The sequence below is a fragment of the Morus notabilis genome, unplaced genomic scaffold (genome assembly GCF_000414095.1).
Source record: "Morus notabilis unplaced genomic scaffold, ASM41409v2 Scaffold62, whole genome shotgun sequence".
Taxonomy (NCBI): Eukaryota; Viridiplantae; Streptophyta; class Magnoliopsida; order Rosales; family Moraceae; genus Morus; species Morus notabilis.
In genome coordinates, this window is record NW_010365441.1 from 598,105 (window position 1) to 612,128 (window position 14,024).

The 14,024-nt window shown below is 35.7% G+C and overlaps 1 protein-coding gene across 1 annotated transcript; it reads left to right on the forward strand.

The window, feature by feature from the left end:
• Nucleotides 1–2,736: 2,736 nt before the first annotated feature.
• Nucleotides 2,737–13,703, forward strand: LOC21402749 (GLABRA2 expression modulator). Its single transcript, XM_024172170.1, has 4 exons — nucleotides 2,737–3,326; nucleotides 3,414–3,515; nucleotides 4,704–4,975; nucleotides 12,549–13,703. The coding sequence occupies exons 1-4, from the start codon at nucleotides 3,020–3,022 to the stop codon at nucleotides 12,735–12,737; spliced, it is 870 nt and encodes a 289-aa protein (XP_024027938.1). The 5' UTR covers nucleotides 2,737–3,019; the 3' UTR covers nucleotides 12,738–13,703.
• The last annotated feature ends 321 nt before the right edge of the window (nucleotides 13,704–14,024 follow it).

Consider the following 14,024-nt stretch of genomic DNA (forward strand, 5'->3'; position numbering starts at 1 on the left):
AAAAGCTCTCACAAATAATCACATCTAACTTTTTTACTACAGTAAAAAGCTCTCACATAAAATCACATCTCAACTCGAATTCTAAACTCGAATCAGCGAAGTGAACGGACCCGTCCCATATTCATATTGCACTTGTATCTCTACTAATTCTGAGGATCAATAGTTATCTAAAATTTCGTCTATATTTTCTACTAGTTAGTAAGATGGGAAAAGGAAATAAATACTTTTTAGAGTGTATGAGTATAGATTTTTATCCCTCATTATTGATTGATATCTTTTTTAGTTAAAGAATTATATTATCAAAAATGTATTAATCAAGAGTAAGGGATAAAAATCTAAAACTATGCACTTTCAAAGTAAATTTAACAATTTTCTCTTAATTTAGTAGATTAGATTTGTGTAACAAACATAAGTGATATTTATTTTTAATTACAAATAATTTTTTATCATTGAATATATATATATTTAATTTTTTAATTACTTATTTTTTTAATTATTTTTAGTTAATTAACATTAAAATATGATGATTATTAATCAAGAGTATTTTTGTCAAAATACAATTTAATTCGATTTCATTCTGTAGTCAACCAAACAACATAATCCTCATTCATTCTATAACTCTAACCAGACTAAAGGATCTCTTTAAGTTTCTAACACATTCTAATTCCATTCCCATTACCATTTCGTCACTGTAACCAAACACGCCCTAAGAATTAATTACATATATATTCATTATACAGGGAAGAAAAAAAGAATATCTGTAAACTGTGATATTCAAACATAAGTCTATAAAATAATCCATAATGACATTTATATTCTTTATTAATTACCTAACTACCCACATAAAAAAATATATCTAAAATAATTTTATCTCAATAATTATAAAATACACAGATTGACAATATTGTTAATTAAAGACATAATATAAATAAGAAGTTTATGCCTTATTTATTTTATGACTTAAGTTATATTTCTACAATTTTTTTTTCACAAAAATTCAAATTTAACTTTTTTACTATAATATTTTTCTCTCATTAATTTGAGTTATGCAAATGAACATACCCTTAATTTAAAAGTGATTATTTTGGTAAATTCTTCTTCAAAGCAGATGCGAGTCATCACAACTTTCTTATTAGGCTTTTGCGGCAATGAATAAACAATGGAATTTAAAAACAATAGAAAGAGAAACCCGCAAACGAAAAAAAAAAAAGAAAAATTGTAAAAAATAGCCATACATTTAAAATTTATAAAAGTAGATGACCAATTTAATAATGTATAGAAATTAATACACCATTTCATGTTTTCAAATTTTACCCTTTTCTTCCTATTTTCCTTTTTTTTATTATAGAAAATTTAGGTATATTAATGATTTATCAAGTTAAAATCACTTAAAAAAGAACAATATAAAGTTTAATAGTAAATTCTAGATTTACTAGTTAGCATTACTTTTTTTAAGAATCGTACAAATTCTAATTGTTAATCCTGAATGTACACGATAAATTCAAGATTTATCAAGTTAGAATCACTTGAGAAAGAATAATACAAATTTTAATGGTAAATCCTAGATATACTTAGTAAATACATGATTTACCAAGTTAACATCATTTTTTCAAGAACTATACAAACTCTAATGGGGAATCCTAAATATACATGGTAAATTCAGGTAAATCTAGGATTTACTAGGATTAACCAAGTTAGAATCACTTGAAAAAATAACACAAATTTTAATGGTAAATCCTAAATATAGTTGGTTAATCCAGAATTTACTAAATTAGCATCACTTAAAAAAGGACAATACAAACTATAGTAGAAAATTTTGAATATACACGGTAAATTCAGAATTTATTAAGAAAATATTTTTAAAATTTCAACTGGTTGTAAATATAAATTTACATCAAATTGATCTATTTACTACTTTTGTTAAACATTGACTTATTGGTGCGTTTGGAACTTGTTTCAAAATGATTTTATTTTTTATATGAAAATGAAAATGAAAACGTTTTCAATCTCAAACAGAAATTATTTTTGAAAACGCGTTTAGTAGTTTTATTAAGAGATTATTTTCAGTATAAAAAAATATATTAATTGTCTCTTTCTAGTCAAGAGAGAAGAGAATGGAAACAAACCATTTTACACTAAACGAAAAAATATTTTTATTTTTATTTTTTTATTTTTAATTATATCAAACATGCGCTTCTTTCCTATTTTTATTTTTTTTTCTCAAAAAACATAAAATATAAAAATAAAAACAACTCCAAATACAACTATTAATTTCAATTTCTTTTAAATCTGAACCTATTTCCCTAATCTCTAAAAAAAAAAAAATAATAATAGATAATAATAATAATGAAAGTGAAACTGAAAGGACACAAACAGGCGCTCCACTCTCTGTAATGGCCTTTTTGACCTTACTGATTGTCTCTCTATACTCAAGAGAGAAAGAGAGAAGAGAATGGAAACAAACAATTTTACACTAAACGAAAAAATATTTTCATTTTCATTTTTTTATTTTTAATTATATCAAACATAGCTTCTTTTCTATTTTTATTTTTTCTTTCTCAAAAAACATAAAATATAAAAATAAAAACAACTCCAAATACAACTATTAATTTCAATTTCTTTTAAATCTGAAACCTATTTCCCTAATCTCTAAAAAAAAAAAAAAAAATAATAGATAATAATAATAATGAAAGTGAAACTGAAAGGACACAAACAGGCGCTCCACTCTCTGTAATGGCCTTTTTGACCTTACTGTGATATCTTTCGCGCTAAAAATGTGGGACTGTTGATCTGAAAGCCACTGCCGTCCTTATCGGTAAACCCGTCGATTAATCCAATTTTCAACAGCGTCTCAAACTTCAAAAAGTCATGAAAGAAAATTCTAAAAAAAAAAGTCATAAAAGAAAGAAAAAAGAAACCTGTTAATTAAAAACCCAAAACAAGAAATTAAAATCCCTGCCTAACAAAACCCCACGCGCCGCCTTACGCGCCTGCGATATCGTCCCCAAGCTTCGAGAAGATGGAGAAGCCCAAGCCGTCGGAGACCGAGAAGAAGCCGCCAGATCCGGTCGAAGATTCGAATCTGAACCCAGATCCGAAGGAGTCCGGCAAGGCTGTGAACGGCGATGGAGAGCGGGGAGGTCTCGCGGTTGGATCTGAATCTGAGGCTGATCAATCGACGAACCGATCGCCGTCCGGATCGAAAAAATCGGTCCGTTGGAGCCCCGAGTTGGTGTCGGAATCTACTTACAACATTACTTCATCTGACGGATCCAATCCCTACGTCGCCTCTTCGCCTGCGAATTCCTCTTCATTCTCCTTCAATGGTGCGTATCTACGCGTAGAATACGTATTTAGTAGTATATGTGTGTGTATACGCGTATGTGTGAATGTTCTGGACTTTTTGTATACAGAGACGGTGTCGTCGGTGAGAAATGTGCTTGGGAGGTGGGGAAAGAGGGTGGGAGAAGCGACGAAGGAGGCTGAGGATCTCGCTAGAAACACATGGCAGCACTGTGAGTTGCGATTTCTTTTTCGATTTCTTTTGTGATCGTACTCTGATTACGGAATGAACTTGCTTTGGTTGAATTTAGATTTTCTTGATTTTAAGTGTCCAGTTTGTATTTGTGTAAATTAGAAGTGACGTTTACAATCGTTGAGTTTGATTTCGTGCAATCGAAATCCGCTGGTTTGGGCAGGATTTAGTTGCTTGATGTCAATTTTAATTAGTAGAAACTGAAACTTTTCGTGCGATGTTCTATACAGGGGAGAATACCGTTGGTCTCTACTCTCCAGTGCCATTGATAAACTATTTGATTAAGTTGTGGTTGTTTTGTATATAAATTATATGAGAGATAAATGATTGTATCACTTTGAAATTAGTTCCAATCATTGATTAATGATTTTTCTTTTCATGGTTAGCTTACCTATTTGATGCCTTTGTTTGCTTGTCCTTTTTGTTTTGTCGTGTTTGGTTTTCTTTTTTGATAGCTCTAATTACTCCATTGGATGCAAGAAAGAAAGAGTTTGGAGAAAGACAGCATATGCAAAATGATTAGAAGACGTCCACTTAGTAATTCGTGGGAAAATCTTGCGTAGAAATTGTTGAAATTTTTCTTCACCCCTTCATTTCACATGGCTAATGAATGGCAATCCATCAAGAGCGATGCATTATCAAAATGTCAAATCATCTTTCAAAACTGGAATACAAGAGTTGTTGCTTGTTCATGATACATATTTCAAAGCATAGGATTAAGCCTTTTCTTCATTGATTGGCTTTCTCATTTTTTTCTGGTGGCTTGATTTTTTCTATTTCATTTCGGTGGGGGTCCCATGTTCACTATGTGTGCCACATGACTTGTTTGAAAACAATTGATCCTAAAATCTAAATTCTTGATTAGCAAGCCTCCTAGCTACCAAAATTTAAGGTTATTGGGTAGTTGACAAGTGAACTGTTTAAGGAATATTGCCAGCTTTATCTTACCTAATTTTCATGTTAATCTTCTTTTGAGCCAATCATATGACTTATGTGAACGATGGCAAAAGCATAATATCTCTTTCCTTACTCCCTCCATCTCTTCTTTCCACTACAAATATGTATTTTGGCTGTGTTATTTTTAAGCTTTCCTAATTTCAAAAGATCTTGTACTTGAAAAGCATTTACTATTAAAGTACTGAATGGGCTCATTTGTCTCTAAAATTAGTGAAAACGGGCCCAAGTTTTGCTGATGCTGCCTTAGGAAGAATTGCACAGGGGACTAAGGTCTTGGCAGAAGGCGGTCATGAGAAGATCTTTCGAAAGACATTTGAGACAGTTCCGGAGGAGCAACTCCAAAATTCTTTTGCATGTTACCTATCCACATCAGCAGGTCCTGTAATGGGAATTCTATACGTTTCTACAGCAAAGCTTGCATATTGTAGTGATGATCCTCTTTCCTATAAAGCTGGTGACCAAACTGAATGGAGCTATTATAAGGTATGTTAAAAATGTCCCCGTACACATATTGATGATAAATTTCACCAGCGCTGTTTGGAATTTGAAGCTGCAAACCATTTCTTGAATGAAATTCTTTTATTATCTGGTTTGAACTGTAAATGATCTTTTTCTTTAGTTTTAGTCTGTTCTTCCAGCAATACTAGAAAAAAGGGAAAAAAAAAAAAAAAAAAAAAGTGGAATATGCTCTGCATCACTGGATTTAATAGAGTTCTCTCTTCCACTCTCTTTTAATTTGCAACATAAGGCAGGGAGAAAACGATGAGAGTTGTTCTGGGAAAGAAACATGTTTCCAAGCAGTGGTGCTCTTACATTGATTGGAAAAATGTGTAGATTGGTTGCTAATTATAGTTGGGGTGTTGCTTTCACATAGCAAGTTCACGTCTTTCCTATCCATCTTTAGCTAGTTCCTTAATGTTCAGCTTCGTTTGTTGTCTCTTACTCTTTTGACATTTAGTATGACATTTAGTGTTAAGGTAGAATATCTAAGTATCTAACTACCTTTAGTTTTATATTAATTTAGTCAATGTTTTCATTGTTTCTTTTCTCTTGTTATTTTCTATCGGTGAGCGCCTCATGAAAATTTCTATCCTTCATTTCGCAAATTGATGTAGGGAGATTTGAGTATTAATAGTCGTTTTTATATTTTATTGTCGTTTGTTCTAGATTTCTAATTTAGCTAAGTTTTGTTATTATTATGTCGTTTATCATAGTTGTTATTTTGTTATCTTTTTCTATCTGAGCTATAAATAGCCACTTCGTTATTGTATTAAAGGGACTTGAATATTTTGATAATTGAATTACAGTTGAGTTTCCTCTCTAATTTGGGGGTTTTCCCCTTTGTGGGGTTCCTTTAGGTGGATTCGAGAATCCTCCGTCTGGGTTAGACTGGTAAAATCCCGTTCTATCCATTTCGCTGCATCATTTGGTATTAGAGCTCTCGGTTTTTCCCGGGGTTCGACACCATGATCGGTGATTGGAGTCACTTCAACGCCGATGAGCATGAAGTTTCATGCTACTGGAGAAGCATGTCTCGTCAGTGGAGTACCCACCAACAGCCGCCTTCTCCACCACCATTTCCGTCCTTTTCATATTACCAACATCATTACCATTATCATCACCCACCATCATCTCCACCAAACCACCACCACCATTATGGTCACCGTCACCGAGACCATAACAACCAGCATCAACCCAACATCCACTGTTCACCATCTCCACCACCATCCTTTTCCGACCACCACCATAACTCTTCTCATCACCACCATCATCACAATCATCCATACTCATCAACACACGAATCCAACAAAGCTAAACCAAAACAATGAACAAACCCAGATCTATACTCACCAAACAATCCCGATTTTGGAATTGAGGTCGACACCCCTTGATTTCAAAGCCAAACAGTCCACAATTGATGCCTTTCCTGAAGAGATTCATCAATCTCTCGAACCAACGAAAACATCCGGAATTTTAACGAACTCGGATCAATCTCGGCCAACGAACTAAGACAGAGGCGACCCTCGTATTCATCTTCGGTTTGGGCCCTCGGCAAACTCAGACGAACACATCCGATGATCAATGATGAATCTCGAGGTCTGAGATCTCCTTCTCCATTGCCTATCTCTCCTCAATCCGGATTAGCAAGTTCTGATCAAAGAAGAAATTATTCGATGGCGGTTACGGAGCTACCAAAATTGAGCCCACATCACGAACATCGACGAGCAGGGCCGAGGAGGTGAAAGTCGACGAAAAGAAGATAACCAACGCGATAGCAACAGCGTTCGCACTAGTCACAGTGGCCATTGTAACCCATCCTAATCTCCTCCACTGGTACCGGAAGTATCTCCGTCGTCTGCGTCTAAAGCCGTGCAGCGCTGAAATATGCCCAGCGACGATGGTGTCCGACGAGGAGAAGAAGCTCAAACTCATGACGGCGGCGATGGCACTCACCTCTGTTCAGTGCCGTTTTTCCCTCCATTCACGTGTTTTGCAAAGTTAGCTCCATCATACCTAGATGAGCACTCTACAATTGACCTAGCCCAAACACATAATGGGCCAAATTATATAGATGAGCTCAACCAACTAGTTGGTCCGTATCTTATGCCTACACCCAACAACCAAGCAGATCCAAATCAAATGAACAAGCCCAATATGCAAAATACAGGCCCAAATCAACTTTCCAATCTGAGCAACAATATTGGTTACATTCAAAATGGTACAACTCAAATTACTTATTTAGAAATTCCATTTTTTATGGTAAATGTGACCCTATGGATGATTTCTTTGATTGGATGCAATTTGTGGATTATTATTTTGATTATATGAATGTGGAAGAAGAAAAACAAGTTAAATTGGTGGTTTGCAAATTAAAGGGACGTGCTCAGGCTCATTGGAGCCGAATAGTTCACCAAAGAAAGAAAGTGAACAAGAGTTTGGTTCAAAATTGGGCAATGATGAAACAACTCTTGTGTGAGCAATTTTTCTCAACTCCCGTTGATCCAATTCTATTCCAACAATTCCGCAATTGTGAGCAAGGGAACCGATCGGTAATAGAATATGGAGATTAGTACCAAAAGCTAAGTATGATGCTTGATGTTGGTGAACTTGAGATTCAACATAGTATTAGATTTCTTAGCGGATTAAAGAAAGAAATTTGAAAAGAAATCTCTGTTTTGATGGTGCTTAATTTGTCCGATGCTATTAATCTAGCAACAAAGGTTGAATGTGATCTTATGGAGCTTAATGAGAGCACTTTTGAAGAAGGGTCTGAAAGGGAGCAATAGATGATTGTTGAGGGCTTAGTTGTGGATGAGCTTAAATTGAAGAAAGATGGCCTAGTTGTGGATGAGCTTGATTTGAAGAAAGATGGCTTAGTTGTGGGTGAGCTTGAATTGAAGAAAGATCTTGATGGGTTTCTTAGCAATATTGACCCATTTTACATTCATCTTGTGGGAGACGTCACTAGTGCATTTAAGTAGTTTCAAGATCAAAGGGGTGAGGTGCCGTCAATGGCGAATAGCTTGGTCATTTTTGGTGTTCTATTGGAGGATTTGGTGCTGCTATAGATTTGGGACGAGCTTCGGAGGGACGTCTCGGTTGGAGTCTGAACAAATTGATGAACCGATTGATGTATTTCTCATAAACTGTACAGCCTATTTATAGATTACAAAATAGTCTACCTAGGAGCTATTTATGGTAACACAATATTCAGCACTAATTACAAATAAAGGCCTAATATACAAGAATTTCCAGCTTGCATTGACTCTGGAAATTAGGGAACAAATTCCCTTAAAACCAGAGCAACAAATTCTTGAAGATTCGTCAACACCCCTCCTCAAGTTGGTAAGTGGATGTTTGCCATTCCTAGTTTGCGGATGATGCTTTGAAATGCAATGCCAGATAGACCCTTGGTTAAGATGTCTGCCAGTTGTCTGTTTGTAGGAACGTATGGAGTGCAAATTAGACCACTTTCTAACTTTTCCTTGATGAAATGTCGGTCGATTTCCAAGTGCTTAGTTCGGTCATGCTGAACCGGATTATGAGCAATACTAATGGCAGACTTGTATGAGCAATACTGATGGCAGACTTATTATCACAGTATAGCTTCATTGTTCCTTCCCACTTGATCCCTAAATCACTTAGGACAATTTTAATCCAAAGTAACTCACATATACCTTGAGCCATTGCTCTAAATTCACCCTCTGCACTTGATCTAGAGACTACAGTTTGCTTCTTGCTCCTCCAAGTTATCAGGTTTCCTCCTAGGAAAGTGCAGTAACCTGTGGTAGATCTTCTATCGATGATTGATCCTGCCCAATCTGCATCTGTGTATGCTTCTAAATCGAGTCTGCCATTTCTCTTGAATAAGATTCCTTTTCCTGAGAGAAAAATTCCAAGCTTCGAGTGAGCTACTTTAATTCCTAGAAAATACTTGAGCTTTCCTAGGTCCTTTATTTCAAACTCCCTGGAGAGATGAGTCTTCAACTTCCCAATTTCTTCTGTGTCGTCACCTGTCACAATTTATGTCATCAACGTACACAATTAGAGCAGTGAGTGGAGAGAATATCAATAAGTGACTTGTTTCCTAACACTCTACTGGGCAAGCGATTAATCAAATATGTGGCTGTTAGGACGGCTTCTCCCCAATAGAATTTAGGCACATTTTTTTCAAACAACAAAGCACGGGTGATATCAAGGAGATGGAAATTTTTTCTTTATGCAATCCCATTTTGTTGGGGAGTATCAACACAAGAGGACTCATGGATTATACCTTTTTCTTGGAGAAATGGTGACATGACTTGATTGAAATATTCTCGTGCATTGTCAGACCAAATATGTTTAATACAAACACCAAATTGAGTGGAAACCATTTTATGAAACATAGGAAAAATTATACTCACATCATACTTGTTTTTCATAAAAAATACCAAGTAGTCCTTGAAAAATCATCTATGAATGAAACAAACCATCGAACCCTATTAATATTTGAAATTCTAGAGGGTCCCCACACATCAGTATGAACTAAAGAGAAAGGTTGAGATGTGATTGACTCCAGATCAAATTAGCAACAAACAGGGCAATTCAGAAACGAATCACTAGCGGAAAGCTTTGATTACTAACAATGGCAGAAAAATCAATTACAAGATTGATATGGGGATTTTTGAGAGATCCCGTGCTCTCCCTATCTTTCTTCTCTCGGAAGCTTTACAAAACAGAATGATGCTCTTATTCTATCTCTATCTTATTTATACACACAAACCTGCATTCCTCAACTCTCCTAAAGTCTAACTAACTTCGTAACCACTTGCTGACTCAGCCCCTCCCTCCTTCTTTCCATCGAGCAAGTCCTTACGCTTCCTTCTAGCATAAGTGTAATGCACGGGGGGCTTATCAAGATGTTATTGAATTGCTTAAAGGATATGAAACTCTATGGTGTTTGGCCATTTGACACACCTCACAATTGAAATCTTTAACATCGATCTTATGAAATAACAAGGGAAAGATAGTCTTTGACAAAGGAAAAGATGAATGACCCATTCTAACATGATATAGCCAAATATGACTACGAAATGCAATTGATTTCACCATTACCACCACCAGTGTCCAAGTAGTAATGCCCTTACCACCAGTGTCCAAGTAGTAATGCCCTTCCTGTTCCTTACCATGCCCAATCATCTTCCCCGTATCCTGGTCCTAAATTTCACAATACGTAGGATAAAAAATCACTTTACAATTCAGATCAGAGGTGAGTTTTTTAATTGATAATAAATTGACTGACAATTTGGGAACGTGAAGAATGGATTTTAGAGAAAGAAAAGACATGAGATTTATGGTTCCTTTTCCAGCAGCAGCGGCAAAGGTTCCATCGGCAACTTTTATTTTTTGGCTGCTAGAACACGGTGTATAAGATGAAAAAATATTGGAAGAATGTGTCATATGATCGGTGGCTTCTGAGTCAATTATCTAAATTCCAAAAAAACTGCTCTTCGAAGTACTTAAGGAATGAGTTGAGGAAAACTTACCTGATTGGGCCATGGAACATGAACCCGCTGGTTTTTCAATTGTAGTGAGAAAGCTTCGTAGTTTTTAAATTTCCTCCTTATTCAGCCCATTCACTTCGACAGTAGTAGTGTCTTCTTCGGTACTAGCGATGTTGGTAGCTTGATTGCGCACTACATACTACTGCTGTGGGTTGTTTCTCCTCTGAAGTTTCCAGCAAATGTCTTTGGTATGACCTGTTTTCTTGCAGTAGTTACAAAACAGATTTTCTCTACTGTTCGAAGGTTTGATCTCTCTATTGCTGTTCTAAGGTCCGGTCGTGTTATTCGGGGTCCTTGGAGTCTCGTGTTTCACTGAATCTCCATTGATTGTTGCTGAAGTCATGGCGATCAGCGCTGCTCCTTCATTCAGTGGGGTTTCAAGCATGATTCCCCTCCTCCCTTCTTCACTTCGAATGGTGGAAAAGACTTCACTCAGGCTTGGAAGAGATTCTTTCCCGAGTATTTGGACACGTACTTGGTCGAATTCGACATGCAGCCCCGCTAGGCACTCGTAGACTCTTTCTCCTTCAACAAATCTTAACATCATGGCTACGTCTTCACTGCACTTCATCTTAATATTTTGATAGTAATCGAGTTCTAACCAAAGACCTTTCATTTTATTATAGTAATCGGTGACCGAGAGAGTACCTTGTTTGGTTGAGTGAATTTTTGTTTTGATTTCAAAAATAAAGGTTGCATCACGAACCTTTGAATAAGTTTGCTTCACCGCGTCCCATATGTCCTTTGCAGTTGTGAGAAACATGCATGTCCCACTGATTTCAAGCACCATTGAGTTCCAAAGCCATGGCATGATCGAAGAATCTTCTATGTCCCAAGCAACAAATTTTGGATCACTCTCTTCTGGAATTGGACCTGTCAATTGACTCAGTTTTCCCTTACCCTTTAGAAAAGTCCTCACGAGTTGCGACCATACAAGATAATTATGGCCATTAAGCCTAAACGAGGGCTGTAAATTCTGATATTCACCCGAGGATTGTTGAGAGGAATGATTTAATAGGGTTTCGGTACTGGGAGTGCTAGTGCTGGAAGTTTGTTCTGTGTTGGAATTTTGAGACATTTTTTCTAATAAAAAAAAAAAGAAAGGCTGGCACGGGAAGAAAAAACAGGTATTGAAGGGCCTTTTTCAGCGGAAACAAAGGGGGCGGAAAGAATAACCCTATTGCTCTGATACCATGAACAAATTGATGAACTGATTGATGTATTTCTCATAAATTGTACAGCCTATTTATAGATTACAAAACAGTCTACCTAGGAGCTATTTATGGTAACACAATATTCAGCACTAATTACAAATAAAGGCCTAATATACAAGAATTTTGAGCTTGCATTGACTCTGGAAATCAGGGAACAAATTCCCTTAAAACCAGAGTCAACAAATCCTTAAAGATTCGTCAACAGAGTCTACCATTCCCACAAGACCAAAAGGGGTCTCTTTTTGTTGACTTTTTGAGCTTCCTTCATTCTACATTGCCGCTAGCTACTATTGGTTCATTTCCGAGTGCTTCTACTGAACTCGAGGTCGAGTTCTTTTTGATAGACGGGGTGAACTGATATAGGGAGATTTGAGTATTAGTAGTCGTTTTTATATTTTATTGTCGTTTGTTTTAGTTTTCTAATTTAGTTAAGTTTTGTTTTTATCACGTCGTTTATCCTAGTTATTTTATTATCGTTTTCTATGTGAACTATAAATAGCCGCTTAATTATTGTATTAAAAGGACTTAAATATTTTGATAAATGAATTAGAGTTGAGTTTCCTCTCCAATTTGAGAGTTTTCCCCTTTGTGGGGTTCCTTTAGGTGGATTTGAGAATTCTCCGTCCGGTTTAGGCCAATAAAATCCTGTTCTATCCTTTCCGCTGCATCACAAATGTTTTTGGATATATGTTTTTTTGTTGCAGCTTTTCTCTTTTAATTATTTAACTTATCTTATTTTCATGATTTTTAGCTGCAATATCTTGACACTGTTTTCTCTCTAATCTCTAATGTTAATAGGTTGTTATTCCATTACATCAGCTCAAAGCGGTTAATCCATCATCAAGCAGATCCAAACCCTATGAAAAGTATATCCAGGTTATCTCTGTTGATAATCATGAATTTTGGTTCATGGGCTTCTTAAATTATGATGGGGCTGTGAAATGCCTACAAGAAGCTTTAGAAGGCCGCATCTTACAGTCTGCTTGAAAACTGTCTTGTGAAGCAGCATTCACCCGATTGTATTACGCACTTTAGCTGAAATCAAGAAGTTATACGGCTTCAATAATTTATATCATTTCATGGTTCACAGATGAGAGATTTTTGGGAGGACAGATGATATGGTAGTTTGAGTTCTTTTTTCCAGTCCATGTATTGGGCTTTGCATGTTGTAACTTTCTTGCAAACCTGAAACGGGCATTAAATTTTTTTGCGTAACTGGCAAGTTTTGTATATTTTCAGGTGATTTAAGTCTTGAATATGTTTCATTGACCCTCAAAATTAGGTCCGGTGACAAATTGGTGCCTAGATAGAGGTAGAAATTAGAGATTAGACTCTAGAGTGGTAAGTTATATTGCTAGCTCTCAGGAAGAAAAAAAAAAAAAAAGGTGGTATGCTGGGATTAAACTGGTCTTGTGGTAGATCTACTTGGCACAAAGATTACTGAGCTGATACCTGTCCCGTGTTGCTAAAAGTCTTGTGTAAGCGTCAACAACGGAGGAGAATTTCATTGGGTAACTCGTTTGTAGATTTCTCTTTGATGGGTAGAAAGAATAAAACCAGTACTAGCTTTATTTACAACCGTGCTTCCTACCAACTCCATCAATTTTCCCAGATTGGGATATTGATTTAGCCACCACTTGAACCTGCAACTGCTGCCTCTGCCTACTTCTTGTGCTTACTTTCCCAGCCTTGCAGGTGTGGACTTCCGACTGCTTGGGTGCGCTAGGCCTGTATCCCCAGATTTTCCCATACTGTTCTATTACCAGGTCTGTATATTTCATGCCTAGCTGTGAATTTTTTTTTTTTTCTGGAAGAAAATAAAAGCAAGTTTTTCTCTTGGAATTCGCATATGCTTGTTCCACTTGAAGTCTTGTAGTTCAAAGTGTACAAATTAATATTCGCCCAACAGCAAAGCAAGACCACCCAAACCAAACCATGGTTTAGTAAAGGTTCTGGGGTCAAATTTTCCTTAAAGCGCAACACAATTAACCAAATTGCAGCGCATATATTCATCTTGAATAACTCATATATATATATATATTTATTTATATCTGTGTGTTACGTTCCTATTGGTAATTATCTATTAAATATAGTAATTTGATGATTTGATTTGACGTGATAAAAATTTAATCTCATTAATTGTTATATATTTTTTTAGTTAACTATCTAATTCAGTACAACCGTCTGATCATATCACATTTTTACAATGAGAAAATTAGTGAATTCACCTTTTAATTGCATTGTTATAAGATTTTTACCCTTTATTCTTAATTA